The 23,478-nt window shown below is 30.8% G+C and overlaps 1 protein-coding gene and 1 long non-coding RNA gene across 5 annotated transcripts in view; one reads left to right on the top strand and one right to left on the bottom strand.

The window, feature by feature from the left end:
• The first annotated feature begins 136 nt into the window (after window positions 1-136).
• ccnc (cyclin C) lies at window positions 137-23,207 on the top strand. Of its 4 annotated transcripts, none has more exons than XR_013296825.1 (14): window positions 250-392; window positions 985-1,091; window positions 1,171-1,255; window positions 1,319-1,388; window positions 1,450-1,501; window positions 1,573-1,628; window positions 1,898-1,933; window positions 2,006-2,097; window positions 2,175-2,242; window positions 2,310-2,389; window positions 3,318-3,436; window positions 3,525-3,664; window positions 4,204-4,350; window positions 22,394-23,207. XR_013296825.1 is itself a non-coding variant. In XM_077587212.1 (13 exons), the coding sequence occupies exons 2-13, from the start codon at window positions 361-363 to the stop codon at window positions 3,577-3,579; spliced, it is 852 nt and encodes a 283-aa protein (XP_077443338.1). In that variant the 5' UTR covers window positions 137-239; window positions 309-360; the 3' UTR covers window positions 3,580-3,772. The 4 variants fall into 4 exon arrangements, 2 of the variants coding, with proteins under 2 accessions (XP_077443338.1, XP_077443339.1); XR_013296824.1 differs by having other exon boundaries at window positions 3,525-3,760; XM_077587212.1 differs by lacking the exons at window positions 4,204-4,350; window positions 22,394-23,207 and adding an exon at window positions 137-239 and having other exon boundaries at window positions 309-392; window positions 3,525-3,772.
• The window catches only part of LOC144064568 (uncharacterized), a 60,045-nt gene continuing 40,823 nt past the window's right edge, over window positions 4,257-23,478 (bottom strand). Inside the window, exon 7 of the long non-coding RNA XR_013296826.1 lies at window positions 4,257-4,306. This is a non-coding gene — a long non-coding RNA (uncharacterized LOC144064568). The remainder of the gene's footprint in view (window positions 4,307-23,478) is intronic.

The raw sequence follows: 23,478 nt of genomic DNA, 5'->3' as shown, positions 1-23,478 counted from the left end.
AAACAGTACGTATTACAATCATCATGCTACACAATTTGATGAGTTGCCTGCTTTTATTGTGAAAATATTCCACACCCAAGGTAATATTCAACCAATAAGACAGAGGTGGGCAATCCAGTCCTGGGGGGCCGCTGTGGGGTATGTCAGACGTGCAATCGGTGGATTGCAGTCAGGGTGCTTCTTGTTTCAGCAGGAACGGAACGGAACGGAACGGCTTGGCCGCCCCTGAAGCGGAACCGGTATTTTCCTCCTTGTTTCCTCCGGTAAGATTATCGTGTTGCTCATCTGTCTCTGGTGCTTTCTGTCAGCAGGAAAACAGCGTCCATTTGAGGTGTCCTCTTCTACCTCATCTCGTCTGCAATGGCTGGAAACTTTTGGCAAAGTTCTCACTAGTAAGTTTGCAACTAGGTGATGGAATCGAAATGATTTTATCGCCGGATCCGCCGTCTATTTTCTTTAGCATAGCCTTAACATTCGTTGGTCCCGCCCCTAATGAATTCAAATCATAACAAATGCTATCTTAAATGTTTGCTAGTTTTTCAGCGGCGACGACTATTTTAATCGGTTTCTCGTTTTTTCGGACAATCGTTTTCGCTTAGTAATAGGGAAAATAGCTGCCAAGTGTTGATGATTGTAGCTTAATTTGTCAAATATGCTTCGAACGACTGCAATCAGAATTATATCCACCCGACAACGCCAATTAAAGCTAAGGCGAAATCCTCCTTTTTTATTTACAAACATGCGTTTTCTTTTTTCAAATGAAAATGTATACTATTTTCATTATTAGCGTCGGTTTCGTAGCATCCGAGTATCGAAACAAATTCAAGTTCGGTTTGTTTTTATTTGGCATTATTGCACCATTGGCAGAAATCAACGAATCCATTTAATGATCATCATTACTAGCCCTCAGTCCAAACGGTTTTGAACGCCCATCGCCGTCAATGGCACTGAAATTTTGATCAATGTCTCTTTTTCTCCCCCAAGTCTGCAGTGGGTGCTGGACAAGCAGGACCTGACCAAGGAACGCCAGAAAGACCTCAAGCTGCTCTCAGAGGAGGAATACTGGAAGCTGCAGATCTTTTTTGCCAATGGTATTCACCACAAGTCATTAAGATGGACACTTTGATGGAATCACTGTGGTATGAAACCGTTTGTGTGGTCTTTTTTTAGTCATTCAGGCTTTGGGAGAACATTTGAAACTGAGGCAACAGGTCATCGCCACGGCGACCGTCTACTTCAAACGCTTCTATGCAAGGTGAACCTCGGCCTAATTGTCAGCTATCATCCATCGTGTGTGAAATTGACATGCCATTTTCAGATATTCTCTAAAAAGCATCGACCCTGTTCTAATGGCGCCTACTTGTGTTTTCTTGGCGTCGAAAGTGGAGGTAGGTGCACGCATTTTTTTGATAACTTGCATCATCAGATTGACTTTTTATTTTCCCCTAGGAATTTGGAGTGGTTTCCAACACCAGGCTAATCTCTGCCGCAACATCTGTGTGTAAGTCACCACGTCTTCCGCTAATTAGTCTCATGCTTAATGAGATATTCTGCAATTGCTTCTCCAACTAGTGAAGACAAGATTCTCCTACGCCTTCCCGAAGGAGTTCCCGTATAGGATGAATCACGTAAGTCGTCACACATTGGCGCCATTGCGTGGCCGCCGTCCCCACAAATAACATCAAACAGCACATTTTTATATTTTGGGCTTTAATTTGTTAAAAATCATTTGCAACTCTTAAAATGAATTTTGGTAGACTAGTGTTGACAATAATGCATAAATGTTTGACATGTACAATAAACTTCACACAATAAGTAATGTAAACTTGGCTTTATTAATCACATTTTATTTTTTTGTCCCCAAGTGTTCAGCTCATGGTTGAAATTTTCTTTCCAGATTCTCGAGTGTGAGTTCTACTTGCTGGAGTTAATGGTGAGTTAATGAAATATTCAACTGGCTTGTCCAAGGGATTAAAAGACTGTGTTTTGTCCTTTTTTTTTATAGGATTGCTGCCTGATTGTGTACCATCCATATCGCCCACTACTTCAGTACGTGCAGGATATGGGTCAAGAAGATATGCTGCTGCCGTTGGCCTGGTGGGTGGCTCATCCTTTACGGGCGAACCTTCAACGTTCCGTTCTTGTCCTCATTTGTGGCTTTTGTTTTCCTCCAGGCGCATTGTCAACGACACATATAGAACCGACCTTTGTCTGCTCTACCCTCCATTCATGATCGCTTTAGGTATGTTTTGCACCTCGTTATCACCCGCCGGCCACATTGACCTTGTTGTTGTTCACCTTGACGACAGCATGCCTGCACGTGGCTTGCGTGGTGCAGCAGAAGGATGCCAGACAGTGGTTTGCCGAGCTCTCTGTAGACATGGACAAGGTAAGGTGTGTGTGGTGTGTGTGGTGTGTGTGGCGTGTGGGTGTGTGTGGCGTGTGGGTGTGTGTGGGTGGGTGGCGTGTGTGTGGCGTATGTGTGGGTGGTGTGTGTGTGTGGGTGTGGTGTGTGTGTGTGGTGTGTGTGGGTGTGTGGCGTGTGGGTGTGTGTGGGTGGTGTGTGTGGCGTGTGTGGCGTGTGTGTGTGGTGGGTGGGTGGGTGGCATGTGTGTGGGTGGTGTGTGGGTGTGGTGTGTGGGTGTGGTTTGTGTGGTGTGGGGTGTGGGTGGGGGGGGGGGGTGTGGGGGTAGTGTGTGGTGTGTGGGTGTGTGTGCGCGGTGTGGCGTGTGTGTGTGTTTGGTGTGGGGTGTGTGTTTGGTGTGTGTGGCGTGTGTGTGTGTGGCGTGTGTGTGGGTGGTGTGTGTGTGTGTGGCGTGTGGTTGGTGTGGTTGGTGTGGGTGGTGTGTATGGGTGGTGTGGGGTGTGTGTTTGGTGTGGGTGGGATGGTGTGTGTGGCGTGTGGGTGGGTGGTGTGTGTGGCGTGTGGGTGGTGTGGGGTGTGTGTACCCCACACACCACACACACTCACACACACACCACACACACACACACACCCACACACACCCACACACACCCACACACACCCACACACACCCACACACACACACACCACACACACACCACACACACACACACACACCACACACACACACACCACTCACACACCCACACACCACTCACACACACACCACACACATCACACACACCACACCACACACACGCCCTGTAGAGAATGGAAGGTCCCCATCCAGTCTGTTTTCCATGTCTTCCTCCACTGACACACCTGAATCAAATCATCAGAATGTCGTGACGTTCACTCACCTGACTTTGTTGTGGGCGTGATGCTTGAATGTCTTCTTTGTCACCGTTGTCAGATTCTGGAGATCATCCGCGTCATCCTCAAGCTGTACGACCAGTGGAAGAACTTTGATGACCGCAAGGAGATCGCCGCTGTGCTCAACAAGATGCCCAAGCCGAAACCTCCACCTAACAGGTATTGTACATCGTCAGGAGAAAAATAACGAGGAGCAAAATAGAAATCCAGGCTTACCTTATCTTTTTCTTTTTTTCACCCCCCGCAGCGAGAACGATCAGAGTTCCAACGGCAACCAGAGCAACTCGTACAGCCAATCGTAGATGCTGAGGGAAGATCCAAAACGGCAAGCGCTTAGAACGCCACATGACTTAACTTAATCGCAACTGTTAACGCAAATGACTCAGGGTGTGTTGTTCTATTCACTTGGATTTGTATACATATTGTGAAAATTCCACTTTTGTTTTGTTCTTCTTCTTTGTACATTTTCACGTGGATTAAAAGGTAAATTCATTACATCATGCAGCAATGTGTAATTTTTAAAAAGGGCTAATTTGTTTTACATTTACTAGAATTTACCTTATAGACTTTTTTTGCTTAAAAACAACCATGTATAGTAAGGGTAATTTTAAAGACAACGATGATTGGTAAAGCTTTTTTCATTAAAAAAGTACCTGAATATAGTAAAGCTATTTTCCAAAAATGACTGTGTAGTTTTGCAAACTAGCCTTACTGTTTTTTTTTTACAAAAGCCTTACTATAGATGGTTATATTTTTTTTACCAAAATAGCATTGCTATACATTGTCTTTTTAACAAATAAAAGCCTTACAATAGATCTCTTTTTAAAACTAAAACACCTTACTAAACATGGTCTTTTTTAACAAAATAACAAATTTACGACGCCTGTTGGTGTAGAGGTTCACTCACCTGACTTTGTTGTGGGCAGGTACGGCCAGGATTGTGATAGTTGCTGGTTGTTTTCATTCTGTATGTCCTACGGCTGACAAATGACCTGTCTCTGGTGTCGACTGCCTTGAGCCCGACGTCAGCTGAGAAAAGCAGGACAGAAAAAGATTGATTGACGAACTATATGGTATGTTTATTTTTTTTACTATAATAGCCTTACTATACGTGGTCATTTTTTTTAAAAATAGCCTTACTTTACTATGTCATTTTTTAAAGAAAAAAAGCCTTACTAGACCATGTCGTTTTTTAGGAAAAAAGCCTTACTATATATACTATGTCGTTTTTTAAGAAATAAAGCCTTACTATACTATGCCATTTTTAAAGAAAAAAAGCCTTACTATACTATGTCGTTTTTTAAAAGAAAAAAAAAAGGCTTACTATACTATATACTATGTCGTTTTTTAAGAAAAAAAAAGCCTTACTATACTATGTCGTTTTTAAGGGAAAAAAGCCTTACTATACTATGTCGTTTTTTAAACAAAATAGCCTTACTATACTATGTCGTTTTTTAAAGAAAAAAAGCCTTACTATACTATGTCGTTTTTTAAACAAAATAGCCTTACTATACTATGTCGTTTTTTAAAGAAAAAAAGCCTTACTATACTATGTCGTTTTTTAAAAGAAAAAAAAAGGCTTACTATACTATATACTATGTCGTTTTTTAAGAAAAAAAAAGCCTTACTATACTATGTCGTTTTTAAGGAAAAAAAGCCTTACTATACTATGTCATTTTTTAGGAAAAAAAGCCTTACTATACTATGTTGTTTTTTAGAAAAAAAAGCCTTACTATACTATGTCGTTTTTTAAGAAAAAAAGCCTTACTATACTATGTCATTTTTTAAGAAAAAAAGCCTTACTATACTATGTCGTTTTTTAAGAAAAAAAGCCTTACTATACTATGTCGTTTTTTAGGGGAAAAAAGCCTTACTATACCATGTCTTTTTTAGTAAAAAGGCCTTACTATACCATGTCGTTTTTTAAGAAAAAAAGCTTTACTACCCTATGTCGTTTTTTAAACAAAAAAAGCCTTACTATACTATGTCATATTTTAAACAAAAAAGCCGTACTATACTATGTTGTTTTTTAGGGAAAAAAGCCTTACTATACTGTCGTTTTTTTAGAAAAAAAAAGCCTTACTATACTATGTCGTTTTTTAGGAAAAATAGCCTTACTATACTATGTCATTTTTTAGGAAAAAAAGCCTTACTATACTATGTTGTTTTTTAGAAAAAAAAAGCCTTACTATACTATGTCGTTTTTTAAGAAAAAAAGCCTTACTATACTATGTCATTTTTTAAGAAAAAAAGCCTTACTATACTATGTCGTTTTTTAAGAAAAAAAGTCTTACTATACTATGTCGTTTTTTAGGGGAAAAAAGCCTTACTATACCATGTCTTTTTTAGTAAAAAGGCCTTACTATACCATGTCGTTTTTTAAGAAAAAAAGCTTTACTACCCTATGTCGTTTTTTAAACAAAAAAAGCCTTACTATACTATGTCATATTTTAAACAAAAAAGCCTTACTATACTATGTTGTTTTTTAGGGAAAAAAGCCTTACTATACTGTCGTTTTTTAGAAAAAAAAAGCCTTACTATACTATGTCGTTTTTTAGGAAAAATAGCCTTACTATACTATGTCATTTTTTAGGAAAAAAAGCCTTACTATACTATGTTGTTTTTTAGAAAAAAAAAGCCTTACTATACTATGTCGTTTTTTAAGAAGAAAAGCCTTACTATACTATGTCATTTTTTAAGAAAAAAAGCCTTACTATACTATGTCGTTTTTTAAGAAAAAAAGCCTTACTATACTATGTCGTTTTTTAGGGGAAAAAAGCCTTACTATACCATGTCTTTTTTAGTAAAAAGGCCTTACTATACCATGTCGTTTTTTAAGAAAAAAAGCTTTACTACCCTATGTCGTTTTTGAAACAAAAAAAGCCTTACTATACTATGTCATATTTTAAACAAAAAAGCCTTACTATAGTATGTTGTTTTTTAGGGAAAAAAGCCTTACTATACTGTCGTTTTTTAGAAAAAAAAGCCTTAATATATTATGTCGTTTTTTAGGAAAAATAGCCTTACTATACTATGTCATTTTTTAGGAAAAAAAGCCTTACTATACTATGTTGTTTTTTAGAAAAAAAAAGCCTTACTATACTATGTCGTTTTTTAAGAAAAAAAGCCTTACTATACTATGTCATTTTTTAAGAAAAAAAGCCTTACTATACTATGTCGTTATTTAAGAAAAAAAGCCTTACTATACAATGTCGTTTTTTAGGGGAAAAAAGCCTTACTATACCATGTCTTTTTTAGTAAAAAGGCCTTACTATACCATGTCGTTTTTTAAGAAAAAAAGCTTTACTACCCTATGTCGTTTTTTAAACAAAAAAAGCCTTACTATACTATGTCATATTTTAAACAAAAAAGCCTTACTATACTATGTTGTTTTTTAGGGAAAAAAGCCTTACTATACTGTCGTTTTTTAGAAAAAAAAAAGCCTTACTATACTATGTCGTTTTTTAGGAAAAATAGCCTTACTATACTATGTCATTTTTTAGGAAAAAAAGCCTTACTATACTATGTTGTTTTTTAGAAAAAAAAAGCCTTACTATACTATGTCGTTTTTTAAGAAAAAAAGCCTTACTATACTATGTCATTTTTTAAGAAAAAAAGCCTTACTATACTATGTCGTTTTTTAAGAAAAAAAGCCTTACTATACTATGTCGTTTTTTAGGGGGAAAAAGCCTTACTATACCATGTCTTTTTTAGTAAAAAGGCCTTACTATACCATGTCGTTTTTTAAGAAAAAAAGCTTTACTACCCTATGTCGTTTTTTAAACAAAAAAAGCCTTACTATACTATGTTGTTTTTTAGGGAAAAAAGCCTTACTATACTATGTTGTTTTTTAGGGAAAAAAGCCTTACTATACTGTCGTTTTTTAGAAAAAAAAGCCTTACTATACTATGTCGTTTTTTAGGAAAAATAGCCTTACTATACTATGTCATTTTTTAGGAAAAAAAGCCTTACTATACTATGTTGTTTTTTAGAAAAAAAAAAGCCTTACTATACTATGTCGTTTTTTAAGAAAAAAAGCCTTACTATACTATGTCATTTTTTAAGAAAAAAAGCCTTACTATACTATGTCGTTTTTTAAGAAAAAAAGCCTTACTATACTATGTCGTTTTTTAGGGGAAAAAAGCCTTACTATACCATGTCTTTTTTGGTAAAAAGGCCTTACTATACCATGTCGTTTTTTAAGAAAAAAAGCCTTACTATACTATGTCATTTTTTAAGAAAAAAAGCCTTACTATACTATGTCGTTTTTTAAGAAAAAAAGCCTTACTATACTATGTCGTTTTTTAGGGGAAAAAAGCCTTACTATACCATGTCTTTTTTAGTAAAAAGGCCTTACTATACCATGTCGTTTTTTAAGAAAAAAAGCTTTACTACCCTATGTCGTTTTTTAAACAAAAAAAGCCTTACTATACTATGTCATATTTTAAACAAAAAAGCCTTACTATACTATGTTGTTTTTTAGGGAAAAAAGCCTTACTATACTGTCGTTTTTTTAGAAAAAAAAGCCTTACTATACTATGTCGTTTTTTAGGAAAAATAGCCTTACTATACTATGTCATTTTTTAGGAAAAAAAGCCTTACTATACTATGTTGTTTTTTAGAAAAAAAAAGCCTTACTATACTATGTCGTTTTTTAAGAAAAAAAGCCTTACTATACTATGTCATTTTTTAAGAAAAAAAGCCTTACTATACTGTCGTTTTTTAAGAAAAAAAGCCTTACTATACTATGTCGTTTTTTAGGGGAAAAAAGCCTTACTATACCATGTCTTTTTTAGTAAAAAGGCCTTACTATACCATGTCGTTTTTTAAGAAAAAAAGCTTTACTACCCTATGTCGTTTTTTAAACAAAAAAAGCCTTACTATACTATGTCATATTTTAAACCAAAAAGCCTTACTATACTATGTTGTTTTTTAGGGAAAAAAGCCTTACTATACTGTCGTTTTTTAGAAGAAAAAAAAAGCCTTACTATACTATGTCGTTTTTTAGGAAAAATAGCCTTACTATACTATGTCATTTTTTAGGAAAAAAAGCCTTACTATACTATGTTGTTTTTTAGAAAAAAAAAGCCTTACTATACTATGTCGTTTTTTAAGAAAAAAAGCCTTACTATACTATGTCATTTTTTAAGAAAAAAAGCCTTACTATACTATGTCGTTTTTTAAGAAAAAAAGCCTTACTATACTATGTCGTTTTTTAGGGGAAAAAAGCCTTACTATACCATGTCTTTTTTAGTAAAAAGGCCTTACTATACCATGTCGTTTTTTAAGAAAAAAAGCTTTACTACCCTATGTCGTTTTTTAAACAAAAAAAGCCTTACTATACTATGTTGTTTTTTAGGGAAAAAAGCCTTACTATACTATGTTGTTTTTTAGAAGAAAAAAAAGCCTTACTATACTATGTCGTTTTTTAAGAAAAAAAGCCTTACTATACTATGTCATTTTTTAAGAAAAAAAGCCTTACTATACTATGTCGTTTTTTAAGAAAAAAAGCCTTACTATACTATGTCGTTTTTTAGGGGAAAAAAGCCTTACTATACCATGTCTTTTTTAGTAAAAAGGCCTTACTATACCATGTCGTTTTTTAAGAAAAAAAGCTTTACTACCCTATGTCGTTTTTTAAACAAAAAAAGCCTTACTATACTATGTCATATTTTAAACAAAAAAGCCTTACTATACTATGTTGTTTTTTAGGGAAAAAAGCCTTACTATACTGTCGTTTTTTAGAAAAAAAAAGCCTTACTATACTATGTCGTTTTTTAGGAAAAATAGCCTTACTATACTATGTCATTTTTTAGGAAAAAAAGCCTTACTATACTATGTTGTTTTTTAGAAAAAAAAGCCTTACTATACTATGTCGTTTTTTAAGAAAAAAAAGCCTTACTATACTATGTCATTTTTTAAGAAAAAAAGCCTTACTATACTATGTCGTTTTTTAAGAAAAAAAGCCTTACTATACTATGTCGTTTTTTAGGGGAAAAAAGCCTTACTATACCATGTCTTTTTTAGTAAAAAGGCCTTACTATACCATGTCGTTTTTTAAGAAAAAAAGCTTTACTACCCTATGTCGTTTTTTAAACAAAAAAAGCCTTTCTATACTATGTCATATTTTAAACAAAAAAGCCTTACTATACTATGTTGTTTTTTAGGGAAAAAAGCCTTACTATACTGTCGTTTTTTAGAAAAAAAAAAGCCTTACTATACTATGTCGTTTTTTTAGGAAAAATAGCCTTACTATACTATGTCATTTTTTAGGAAAAAAAGCCTTACTATACTATGTTGTTTTTTTAGAAAAAAAAAAGCCTTACTATACTATGTCGTTTTTTAAGAAAAAAAGCCTTACTATACTATGTCATTTTTTAAGAAAAAAAGCCTTACTATACTGTGTCGTTTTTTAAGAAAAAAAGCCTTACTATACTATGTCGTTTTTTAGGGGAAAAAAGCCTTACTATACCATGTCTTTTTTAGTAAAAAGGCCTTACTATACCATGTCGTTTTTTAAGAAAAAAAGCTTTACTACCCTATGTCGTTTTTTAAACAAAAAAAGCCTTACTATACTATGTCATATTTTAAACAAAAAAGCCTTACTATACTATGTTGTTTTTTAGGGAAAAAAGCCTTACTATACTGTCGTTTTTTAGAAAAAAAAAGCCTTACTATACTATGTCGTTTTTTAGGAAAAATAGCCTTACTATACTATGTCATTTTTTAGGAAAAAAAAGCCTTACTATACTATGTTGTTTTTTAGAAAAAAAAAGCCTTACTATACTATGTCGTTTTTTAAGAAAAAAAGCCTTACTATACTATGTCATTTTTTAAGAAAAAAAGCCTTACTATACTATGTTGTTTTTTAGGGAAAAAAGCCTTACTATACTGTCGTTTTTTAGAAAAAAAAAGCCTTACTATACCATGTCGTTTTTTAAGAAAAAAAGCTTTACTACCCTATGTCGTTTTTTAAACAAAAAAAGCCTTACTATACTATGTCATATTTTAAACAAAAAAGCCTTACTATACTATGTTGTTTTTTAGGGAAAAAAGCCTTACTATACTGTCGTTTTTTAGAAAAAAAAAGCCTTACTATACTATGTCGTTTTTTAGGAAAAATAGCCTTACTATACTATGTCATTTTTTAGGAAAAAAAGCCTTACTATACTATGTTGTTTTTTAGAAAAAAAAAGCCTTACTATACTATGTCGTTTTTTAAGAAAAAAAGCCTTACTATACTATGTCATTTTTTAAGAAAAAAAGCCTTACTATACTATGTCGTTTTTTAAGAAAAAAAGCCTTACTATACTATGTCGTTTTTTAGGGGAAAAAAGCCTTACTATACCATGTCTTTTTTAGTAAAAAGGCCTTACTATACCATGTCGTTTTTTAAGAAAAAAAGCTTTACTACCCTATGTCGTTTTTTAAACAAAAAAGCCTTACTATACTATGTCATATTTTAAACAAAAAAGCCTTACTATACTATGTTGTTTTTTAGGGAAAAAAGCCTTACTATACTGTCGTTTTTTAGAAAAAAAAAGCCTTACTATACTATGTCGTTTTTTAGGAAAAATAGCCTTACTATACTATGTCATTTTTTAGGAAAAAAAGCCTTACTATACTATGTTGTTTTTTAGAAAAAAAAAGCCTTACTATACTATGTCGTTTTTTAAGAAAAAAAGCCTTACTATACTATGTCATTTTTTAAGAAAAAAAGCCTTACTATACTATGTCGTTTTTTTAAGAAAAAAAGCCTTACTATACTATGTCAATTTTTAAGAAAAAAAGCCTTACTATACTATGCCATTTTTAAAGAAAAAAAGCCTTACTATACTATGTCGTTTTTTAAAAGAAAAAAAAAAGGCTTACTATACTATATACTATGTCGTTTTTTAAGAAAAAAAAGCCTTACTATACTATGTCGTTTTTAAGGGAAAAAAGCCTTACTATACTATGTCGTTTTCTAAACAAAATAGCCTTACTATGCTATGTCGTTTTTTAAACAAAATAGCCTTACTATACTATGTCGTTTTTTAAAGAAAAAAAGCCTTACTATACTATGTCGTTTTTTAAAAGAAAAAAAAGGCTTACTATACTATATACTATGTCGTTTTTTAAGAAAAAAAAAAGCCTTACTATACTATGTCGTTTTTAAGGAAAAAAAGCCTTACTATACTATGTCATTTTTTAGGAAAAAAAGCCTTACTATACTATGTTGTTTTTTAGAAAAAAAAAGCCTTACTATACTATGTCGTTTTTTAAGAAAAAAAGCCTTACTATACTATGTCATTTTTTAAGAAAAAAAGCCTTACTATACTATGTCGTTTTTTAAGAAAAAAAGCCTTACTAAACTATGTCGTTTTTTAGGGGAAAAAAGCCTTACTATACCATGTCTTTTTTAGTAAAAAGGCCTTACTATACCATGTCGTTTTTTAAGAAAAAAAGCTTTACTACCCTATGTCGTTTTTCAAACAAAAAAAGCCTTACTATACTATGTCATATTTTAAACAAAAAAGCCTTACTATACTATGTTGTTTTTTAGGGGAAAAAGCCTTACTATACTGTCGTTTTTTAGAAAAAAAAAGCCTTACTATACTATGTCGTTTTTTTAGGAAAAATAGCCTTACTATACTATGTCATTTTTTAGGAAAAAAAGCCTTACTATACTATGTTGTTTTTTTAGAAAAAAAAAGCCTTACTATACTATGTCGTTTTTTAAGAAAAAAAGCCTTACTATACTATGTCATTTTTTAAGAAAAAAAGCCTTACTATACTGTGTCGTTTTTTAAGAAAAAAAGCCTTACTATACTATGTCGTTTTTTAGGGGAAAAAAGCCTTACTATACCATGTCTTTTTTAGTAAAAAGGCCTTACTATACCATGTCGTTTTTTAAGAAAAAAAGCTTTACTACCCTATGTCGTTTTTTAAACAAAAAAAGCCTTACTATACTATGTCATATTTTAAACAAAAAAGCCTTACTATACTATGTTGTTTTTTAGGGAAAAAAGCCTTACTATACTGTCGTTTTTTAGAAAAAAAAAGCCTTACTATACTATGTCGTTTTTTAGGAAAAATAGCCTTACTATACTATGTCATTTTTTAGGAAAAAAAAGCCTTACTATACTATGTTGTTTTTTAGAAAAAAAAAGCCTTACTATACTATGTCGTTTTTTAAGAAAAAAAGCCTTACTATACTATGTCATTTTTTAAGAAAAAAAGCCTTACTATACTATGTCGTTTTTTAAGAAAAAAAGCCTTACTATACTATGTCGTTTTTTAGGGGAAAAAAGCCTTACTATACCATGTCTTTTTTAGTAAAAAGGCCTTACTATACCATGTCGTTTTTTTAAGAAAAAAAGCTTTACTACCCTATGTCGTTTTTTAAACAAAAAAAGCCTTACTATACTATGTCATATTTTAAACAAAAAAGCCTTACTATACTATGTTGTTTTTTAGGGAAAAAAGCCTTACTATACTGTCGTTTTTTAGAAAAAAAAAGCCTTACTATACCATGTCGTTTTTTAAGAAAAAAAGCTTTACTACCCTATGTCGTTTTTTAAACAAAAAAAGCCTTACTATACTATGTCATATTTTAAACAAAAAAGCCTTACTATACTATGTTGTTTTTTAGGGAAAAAAGCCTTACTATACTGTCGTTTTTTAGAAAAAAAAAGCCTTACTATACTATGTCGTTTTTTAGGAAAAATAGCCTTACTATACTATGTCATTTTTTAGGAAAAAAAGCCTTACTATACTATGTTGTTTTTTAGAAAAAAAAAGCCTTACTATACTATGTCGTTTTTTAAGAAAAAAAGCCTTACTATACTATGTCATTTTTTAAGAAAAAAAGCCTTACTATACTATGTCGTTTTTTTAAGAAAAAAAGCCTTACTATACTATGTCAATTTTTAAGAAAAAAAGCCTTACTATACTATGCCATTTTTAAAGAAAAAAAGCCTTACTATACTATGTCGTTTTTTAAAAGAAAAAAAAAGGCTTACTATACTATATACTATGTCGTTTTTTAAGAAAAAAAAGCCTTACTATACTATGTCGTTTTTAAGGGAAAAAAGCCTTACTATACTATGTTGTTTTTTAAACAAAATAGCCTTACTATGCTATGTCGTTTTTTAAACAAAATAGCCTTACTATACTATGTCGTTTTTTAAAGAAAAAAAGCCTTACGATACTATGTCGTTTTTTAAAAGAAAAAAAAGGCTTACTATACTATATACTATGTCGTTTTTTAAGAAAAAAAAAGCCTTACTATACTATGTCGTTTTTAAGGAAAAAAAGCCTTACTATACTATGTCATTTTTTAGGAAAAAAAGCCTTACTATACTATGTTGTTTTTTAGAAAAAAAAAAGCCTTACTATACTATGTCGTTTTTTAAGAAAAAAAGCCTTACTATACTATGTCATTTTTTAAGAAAAAAAGCCTTACTATACTATGTCGTTTTTTAAGAAAAAAAGCCTTACTATACTATGTCGTTTTTTAGGGGAAAAAAGCCTTACTATACCATGTCTTTTTTAGTAAAAAGGCCTTACTATACCATGTTGTTTTTTAAGAAAAAAAGCTTTACTACCCTATGTCGTTTTTTAAACAAAAAAAGCCTTACTATACTATGTCGTTTTTTAAGAAAAAAAGCCTTACTATACTATGTCGTTTTTTAGGGGAAAAAAGCCTTACTATACCATGTCTTTTTTAGTAAAAAGGCCTTACTATACCATGTCGTTTTTTAAGAAAAAAAAGCCTTACTATACTATGTCATATTTTAAACAAAAAAGCCTTACTATACTATGTTGTTTTTTAGGGAAAAAAGCCTTACTATACTGTCGTTTTTTAGAAAAAAAAAGCCTTACTATACTACGTCGTTTTTTAGGAAAAATAGCCTTACTATACTATGTCATTTTTTAGGAAAAAAAGCCTTACTATACTATGTTGTTTTTTAGAAAAAAAAAAGCCTTACTATACTATGTCGTTTTTTAAGAAAAAAAGCCTTACTATACTATGTCATTTTTTAAGAAAAAAAGCCTTACTATACTATGTCGTTTTTTAAGAAAAAAAGCCTTACTATACTATGTCGTTTTTTAGGGGAAAAAAGCCTTACTATACCATGTCTTTTTTAGTAAAAAGGCCTTACTATACCATGTCGTTTTTTAAGAAAAAAAGCTTTACTACCCTATGTCGTTTTTTAAACAAAAAAAGCCTTACTATACTATGTCATATTTTAAACAAAAAAGCCTTACTATACTATGTTGTTTTTTAGGGAAAAAAGCCTTACTATACTGTCGTTTTTTAGAAAAAAAAAGCCTTACTATACTATGTCATTTTTTAGGAAAAATAGCCTTACTATACTATGTCATTTTTTAGGAAAAAAAGCCTTACTATACTATGTTGTTTTTTAGAAGAAAAAAAAGCCTTACTATACTATGTCGTTTTTTAAGAAAAAAAGCCTTACTATACTATGTCATTTTTTAAGAAAAAAAGCCTTACTATACTATGTCGTTTTTTTAAGAAAAAAAGCCTTACTATACTATGTCAATTTTTAAGAAAAAAAGCCTTACTATACTATGTCGTTTTTAAGGGAAAAAAGCCTTACTATACTATGTCGTTTTTTAAACAAAATAGCCTTACTATGCTATGTCGTTTTTTAAACAAAATAGCCTTACTATACTATGTCGTTTTTTAAAGAAAAAAAGCCTTACTATACTATGTCGTTTTTTAAAAGAAAAAAAAGGCTTACTATACTATATACTATGTCGTTTTTTAAGAAAAAAAAAGCCTTACTATACTATGTCGTTTTTAAGGAAAAAAAGCCTTACTATACTATGTCATTTTTTAGGAAAAAAAGCCTTACTATACTATGTCATTTTTTAAGAAAAAAAGCCTTACTATACTATGTCGTTTTTTAAGAAAAAAAGCCTTACTATTCTATGTCGTTTTTTAGGGGGAAAAAGCCTTACTATACCATGTCTTTTTTTAGTAAAACGGCCTTACTATACCATGTTGTTTTTTAAGAAAAAAAGCTTTACTATACTATGTCATTTTTTAAGAAAAAAAGCCTTACTATACTATGTCGTTTTTTAAGAAAAAAAGCCTTACTATTCTATGTCGTTTTTTAAGAAAAAAAGCCTTACTATACTATGTCATTTTTTAAGAAAAAAAGCCTTACTATACTATGTCGTTTTTTAAGAAAAAAAGCCTTACTATTCTATGTCGTTTTTTAGGGGGAAAAAGCCTTACTATACCATGTCTTTTTTTAGTAAAACGGCCTTACTATACCATGTTGTTTTTTAAGAAAAAAAGCTTTACTACCCTATGTCGTTTTTTAAACAAAAAAAGCCTTACTATACTATGTCATATTTTAAACAAAAAAGCCTTACTATACTATGTTGTTTTTTAGGGAAAAAAGCCTTACTATACTGTCGTTTTTTAGAAAAAAAAAGCCTTACTATACTATGTCGTTTTTTAGGAAAAATAGCCTTACTATACTATGTCATTTTTTAGGAAAAAAAGCCTTACTATACTATGTTGTTTTTTAGAAAAAAAGCCTTACTATACTATGTCGTTTTTTAAGAAAAAAAGCCTTACTATACTATGTCATTTTTTAAGAAAAAAGGCCTTACTATACTATGTCGTTTTTTAAGAAAAAAAGCCTTACTATACTATGTCGTTTTTTAGGGGAAAAAAGCCTTACTATACCATGTCTTTTTTAGTAAAAAGGCCTTACTATACCATGTCGTTTTTTAAGAAAAAAAGCTTTACTATACTATGTCGTTTTTAAGGGAAAAAAGCCTTACTATACTATGTCGTTTTTTAAACAAAATAGCCTTACTATGCTATGTCGTTTTTTAAACAAAATAGCCTTACTATACTATGTCGTTTTTTAAAGAAAAAAAGCCTTACTATACTATGTCGTTTTTTAAAAGAAAAAAAAGGCTTACTATACTATATACTATGTCGTTTTTTAAGAAAAAAAAAGCCTTACTATACTATGTCGTTTTTAAGGAAAAAAAGCCTTACTATACTATGTCATTTTTTAGGAAAAAAAGCCTTACTATACTATGTTGTTTTTTAGAAAAAAAAAGCCTTACTATACTATGTCGTTTTTTAAGAAAAAAAGCCTTACTATACTATGTCATTTTTTAAGAAAAAAAAGCCTTACTATACTATGTCGTTTTTTAAGAAAAAAAGCCTTACTATACTATGTCGTTTTTTAGGGGAAAAAAGCCTTACTATACCATGTCTTTTTTAGTAAAAAGGCCTTACTATACCATGTTGTTTTTTAAGAAAAAAAGCTTTACTACCCTATGTCGTTTTTTAAACAAAAAAAGCCTTACTATACTATGTCGTTTTTTAAGAAAAAAAGCCTTACTATACTATGTCGTTTTTTAGGGGAAAAAAGCCTTACTATACCATGTCTTTTTTAGTAAAAAGGCCTTACTATACCATGTCGTTTTTTAAGAAAAAAAGCTTTACTACCCTATGTCGTTTTTTAAACAAAAAAAGCCTTACTATACTATGTCATATTTTAAACAAAAAAGCCTTACTATACTATGTTGTTTTTTAGGGAAAAAAGCCTTACTATACTGTCGTTTTTTAGAAAAAAAAAAGCCTTACTATACTATGTCGTTTTTTAGGAAAAATAGCCTTACTATACTATGTCATTTTTTAGGAAAAAAAGCCTTACTATACTATGTTGTTTTTTAGAAAAAAAAAGCCTTACTATACTATGTCGTTTTTTAAGAAAAAAAGCCTTACTATACTATGTCATTTTTTAAGAAAAAAAGCCTTACTATACTATGTCGTTTTTTAAGAAAAAAAGCCTTACTATACTATGTCATTTTTTAAGAAAAAAAGCCTTACTATACTATGTCGTTTTTTAGGGGAAAAAAGCCTTACTATACCATGTCTTTTTTAGTAAAAAGGCCTTACTATACCATGTCGTTTTTTAAGAAAAAAAGCTTTACTACCCTATGTCGTTTTTTAAACAAAAAAAGCCTTACTATACTATGTCATATTTTAAACAAAAAAGCCTTACTATACTATGTTGTTTTTTAGGGAAAAAAGCCTTACTATACTGTCGTTTTTTAGAAAAAAAAAGCCTTACTATACTATGTCGTTTTTTAGGAAAAATAGCCTTACTATACTATGTCATTTTTTAGGAAAAAAAGCCTTACTATACTATGTTGTTTTTTAGAAGAAAAAAAAAAGCCTTACTATACTATGTCGTTTTTTAAGAAAAAAAGCCTTACTATACTATGTCATTTTTTAAGAAAAAAAGCCTTACTATACTATGTCGTTTTTTTAAGAAAAAAAGCCTTACTATACTATGTCAATTTTTAAGAAAAAAAGCCTTACTATACTATGTCGTTTTTAAGGGAAAAAAGCCTTACTATACTATGTCGTTTTTTAAACAAAATAGCCTTACTATGCTATGTCGTTTTTTAAACAAAATAGCCTTACTATACTATGTCGTTTTTTAAAGAAAAAAAGCCTTACTATACTATGTCGTTTTTTAAAAGAAAAAAAAGGCTTACTATACTATATACTATGTCGTTTTTTAAGAAAAAAAAAGCCTTACTATACTATGTCGTTTTTAAGGAAAAAAAGCCTTACTATACTATGTCATTTTTTAGGAAAAAAAGCCTTACTATACTATGTTGTTTTTTAGAAAAAAAAAGCCTTACTATACTATGTCGTTTTTTAAGAAAAAAAGCCTTACTATTCTATGTCGTTTTTTAGGGGGAAAAAGCCTTACTATACCATGTCTTTTTTTAGTAAAAAGGCCTTACTATACCATGTTGTTTTTTAAGAAAAAAAGCTTTACTACCCTATGTCGTTTTTTAAACAAAAAAAGCCTTACTATACTATGTCATATTTTAAACAAAAAAGCCTTACTATACTATGTTGTTTTTTAGGGAAAAAAGCCTTACTATACTGTCGTTTTTTAGAAAAAAAAAGCCTTACTATACTATGTCGTTTTTTAGGAAAAATAGCCTTACTATACTATGTCATTTTTTAGGAAAAAAAGCCTTACTATACTATGTTGTTTTTTAGAAAAAAAGCCTTACTATACTATGTCGTTTTTTAAGAAAAAAAGCCTTACTATACTATGTCATTTTTTAAGAAAAAAGGCCTTACTATACTATGTCGTTTTTTAAGAAAAAAAGCCTTACTATACTATGTCGTTTTTTAGGGGAAAAAAGCCTTACTATACCATGTCTTTTTTAGTAAAAAGGCCTTACTATACCATGTCGTTTTTTAAGAAAAAAAGCTTTACTACCCTATGTCGTTTTTTAAACAAAAAAAGCCTTACTATACTATGTCATATTTTAAACAAAAAAGCCTTACTATACTATGTTGTTTTTTTAGGGAAAAAAGCCTTACTATACTGTCGTTTTTTAGAAAAAAAAAAGCCTTACTATACTATGTCGTTTTTTAGGAAAAATAGCCTTACTATACTATGTCATTTTTTAGGAAAAAAAGCCTTACTATACTATGTTGTTTTTTAGAAAAAAAAAGCCTTACTATACTATGTCGTTTTTTAAGAAAAAAAGCCTTACTATACTATGTCATTTTTTAAGAAAAAAAGCCTTACTATACTATGTCGTTTTTTAAGAAAAAAAGCCTTACTATACTATGTCGTTTTTTAGGGGAAAAAAGCCTTACTATACCATGTCTTTTTTAGTAAAAAGGCCTTACTATACCATGTCGTTTTTTAAGAAAAAAAGCTTTACTACCCTATGTCGTTTTTTAAACAAAAAAAGCCTTACTATACTATGTCATATTTTAAACAAAAAAGCCTTACTATACTATGTTGTTTTTTAGGGAAAAAAGCCTTACTATACTGTCGTTTTTTAGAAAAAAAAAGCCTTACTATACTATGTCGTTTTTTAGGAAAAATAGCCTTACTATACTATGTCATTTTTTAGGAAAAAAAGCCTTACTATACTATGTTGTTTTTTAGAAAAAAAAAGCCTTACTATACTATGTCGTTTTTTAAGAAAAAACGCCTTACTATACTATGTCATTTTTTAAGAAAAAAAGCCTTACTATACTATGTCGTTTTTTAAGAAAAAAAGCCTTACTATACTATGTCGTTTTTTAGGGGAAAAAAGCCTTACTATACCATGTCTTTTTTAGTAAAAAGGCCTTACTATACCATGTCGTTTTTTAAGAAAAAAAGCTTTACTACCCTATGTCGTTTTTTAAACAAAAAAAGCCTTACTATACTATGTCATATTTTAAACAAAAAAGCCTTACTATACTATGTTGTTTTTTAGGGAAAAAAGCCTTACTATACTGTCGTTTTTTAGAAAAAAAAAGCCTTACTATACTATGTCGTTTTTTAGGAAAAATAGCCTTACTATACTATGTCATTTTTTAGGAAAAAAAGCCTTACTATACTATGTTGTTTTTTAGAAAAAAAAAGCCTTACTATACTATGTCGTTTTTTAAGAAAAAAAGCCTTACTATACTATGTCATTTTTTAAGAAAAAAAGCCTTACTATACTATGTCGTTTTTTAAGAAAAAAAGCCTTACTATACTATGTCGTTTTTTAGGGGAAAAAAGCCTTACTATACCATGTCTTTTTTAGTAAAAAGGCCTTACTATACCATGTCGTTTTTTAAGAAAAAAAGCTTTACTACCCTATGTCGTTTTTTAAACAAAAAAAGCCTTACTATACTATGTCATATTTTAAACAAAAAAGCCTTACTATACTATGTTGTTTTTTAGGGAAAAAAGCCTTACTATACTGTCGTTTTTTAGAAAAAAAAAGCCTTACTATACTATGTCGTTTTTTAGGAAAAATAGCCTTACTATACTATGTCATTTTTTAGGAAAAAAAGCCTTACTATACTATGTTGTTTTTAGAGAAAAAAAAAATCTTACTATACTATGTCGTTTTTTAAGAAAAAAAGCCTTACTATACTATGTCATTTTTTAAGAAAAAAAGCCTTACTATACTATGTCGTTTTTTAAGAAAAAAAGCCTTACTATACTATATCGTTTTTTAGGGGAAAAAAGCCTTACTATACCATGTCTTTTTTAGTAAAAAGGCCTTACTATACCATGTCGTTTTTTAAGAAAAAAAGCTTTACTACCCTATGTCGTTTTTTAAACAAAAAAAGCCTTACTATACTATGTCATATTTTAAACAAAAAAGCCTTACTATACTATGTTGTTTTTTAGGGAAAAAAGCCTTACTATACTGTCGTTTTTTAGAAAAAAAAGCCTTACTATACTATGTCGTTTTTTAGGAAAAATAGCCTTACTATACTATGTCATTTTTTAGGAAAAAAAGCCTTACTATACTATGTTGTTTTTTTAGAAAAAAAAGTCTTACTATACTATGTCGTTTTTTAAGAAAAATAGCCTAGCTATATATACTGTCGTTTAACAAAATGCCTTACTATACTATGTCGTTTTTAAAGAAAAAAGCCTTACTATATATACATGTCGTTTTTTAAACAAAAAGCCTCACTATATATACATGGTCGTTTTTTTAACAAAATGCCTTACTATACTATGTTGTTTTTAAAGAAAAAAGCCTTACTATATATACATGGTCGTTTTTTAAACAAAATGCCTTACTATACTATGTCGTTTTTAAAGAAAAAAGCCTTACTATACATGGTCGTTTTTTAAGAAAAAAGCTTTACTTACTATGGTCGTTTTTGCCGTTAAAATATCTCTCCAGATCTTCCAACACGACAAATCATATTTAGGTTGCTTTAAAAGAAGAAAAAACATGTTTTTAGACAATTTTTCAAGTATATCAAGAGCAGTTTTATTTGAGAAATACAGTAAGTGTTTCCATTCCAAATACAACCGTACACTAAAAAGGTAACAAGAGCGTGCGTTCTGTGTGGTGTCAAACGGGCTTTAAAAAGCCCAACCCAAACTCTGACCGCGCCGCAAAACATTTTGGACGCTAAAAAAGTGTCAGCGCACGTGGAGAAAAATGGAAACCAAAAAAAGGGGCGCTCGCTTGGCATACTGGACTTCAAAAAACCTTACTATATTATGTTGTTTTTTAAGAAAAAAAGCCATACTATACTATGTCGTATTTTAGAAAAAATAACCTTACTATACTATGTTGTTTTTAGGGGAAAGGCCTTAGTATACTTTTAAGAAAAAAAGCCTTACTACCCTATGTCGTTTTTTAAACAAAAAAAGCCTTACTATACTATGTCATATTTTAAACAAAAAAGCCTTACTATACTATGTTGTTTTTTAGGGAAAAAAGCCTTACTATACTGTCGTTTTTTAGAAAAAAAAAGCCTTACTATACTATGTCGTTTTTTAGGAAAAATAGCCTTACTATACTATGTCATTTTTTAGGAAAAAAAGCCTTTAAACAAAAAAGCCTTACTATACTATGTTGTTTTTTAGGGAAAAAAGCCTTACTATACTGTCGTTTTTTAGAAAAAAAAAGCCTTACTATACTATGTCGTTTTTTAGGAAAAATAGCCTTACTATACTATGTCATTTTTTAGGAAAAAAAGCCTTACTATACTATGTTGTTTTTTAGAAAAAAAAAGCCTTACTATACTATGTCATTTTTTAAGAAAAAAAGCCTTACTATACTATGTCATTTTTTAAGAAAAAAAGCCTTACTATACTATGTCGTTTTTTAAGAAAAAAAGCCTTACTATACTATGTCGTTTTTTGAGAAATAAACACCTTACTATACTATGTCGTTTTTTTAAGAAAAAAAGCCTTACTATACCATGTCGTTTTTCATGAAAAAAAAAGCCTTACTATTCTATGTCGTTTTTTAAGAACAAAAGCCTTACTATAGTATGTCGTTTTTTTTAACGAAAAAAAGCCTTACTATACTATGTCGTTTTTTAAGAAAAAAAGCCTTACTATACTATGTCGTTTTTTGAGAAATAAACACCTTACTATACTCTGTCGTTTTTTTAAGAAAAAAAGCCTTACTATACCATGTCGTTTTTCATGAAAAAAAAGCCTACAAATTCTAAATTGCATGAATTGTATCCCCTACTAATGAAGCGTGCTGACGACAGCAGTGAATTTCAAGAGCATGGTAATTGCGAGGATGAATTGGGCGAAAATGATTTTGTTTTTTGCTTTTCAGACCAGCCGTGCCAGTGAGCGGGTAAAACTAAAGCCAACGGAAACGGACATTTCCTCCCCATTTCTATTTTTTGCCATAAAATGAATTAATGGAATAAAGCCGAAAGGAAGTTTTATTAAGGAGATCATGTGCAAATTTATAATATAGGGGGGAATGTTGGAATAATGATTATTATAAATGTGTTTGCAATGCTTACTTAGGAATAGAAAGCCTTATTATAAACATGCTTACTATATTAATCAATATATTTACTTATTAGGAATAGTAATGCTCATCCTGAATGTGTAACAATATTAAACAATACATATACGTGTTGAACGCTGTGCTTTTATGTTAGAGTTATTGGCATTAATAAAAGCCATTTTAATGCATGCCTTGCTAAAGTAAGGACTGGTTCACATCAAGAGGACAGGGCATGGAGAGGTCTCACAACAATTGCTCTTGGGAACTGCGAACTGTTTTCGGCTTCGGAGGACTCAGGACAGGTGCTCTTGGGAACTGAGGACTGTTTACGGCTTCGGAAGATGGACTCACAACAAGCGCTCTTGGGAACCAAGGACTGTTTTGGGAAGCCCCTCTTCGCTGAAGGGTTCGCATCGAAACTCGCTTGGGAAGAATCGGAGGTCCTACAATTGTTTTGATAACTGTACAAAGTTGTTGTGAGACTCTACGAATGTTTAGACTTCTGTGGGGCATGGCGTGAAAATCTTATGATTAAATTAGCGAAACGGACTTCGAGTTGTTAGAATGATCTTGGCCGGAGACGCGGATGGATGTATTCTCTCTTGCAAGAATTAAACAAAGATATGACTTCCGATGCCTTTTTATTGAAAGCTGAATACGGAAAAACCTAAGGATAAACCTACAATTGGATGAACCTAACACTATACTATGTCGTTTTTTAGGAAAAATAGCCTTACTATACTATGTCATTTTTTAGGAAAAAAAGCCTTACTATACTATGTTGTTTTTTAGAAGAAAAAAAAAGCCTTACTATACTATGTCGTTTTTTAAGAAAAAAAGCCTTACTATACTATGTCATTTTTTAAGAAAAAAAGCCTTACTATACTATGTCGTTTTTTAAG

Source organism: Stigmatopora argus, chromosome 19, assembly GCF_051989625.1.
Source record: "Stigmatopora argus isolate UIUO_Sarg chromosome 19, RoL_Sarg_1.0, whole genome shotgun sequence".
NCBI lineage: Eukaryota > Metazoa > Chordata > Actinopteri > Syngnathiformes > Syngnathidae > Stigmatopora > Stigmatopora argus.
The sequence above is the reverse complement of the archived record's forward strand: the minus strand, read 5'-3'. Positions and strand labels throughout refer to the sequence as shown.

Excerpts from the sequence above, each read along its gene's own strand:
- ccnc (XM_077587212.1), top strand. The coding sequence starts at position 361 with ATGGCTGGAAACTTTTGGCAAAGTTCTCACTA. Across the intron at positions 1,629-1,897 it reads TCCCGTATAGGATGAATCAC|ATTCTCGAGTGTGAGTTCTA; the intron begins GTAAGTCGTCAC and ends TTTTCTTTCCAG. Across the intron at positions 2,098-2,174 it reads ATGCTGCTGCCGTTGGCCTG|GCGCATTGTCAACGACACAT; the intron begins GTGGGTGGCTCA and ends GTTTTCCTCCAG.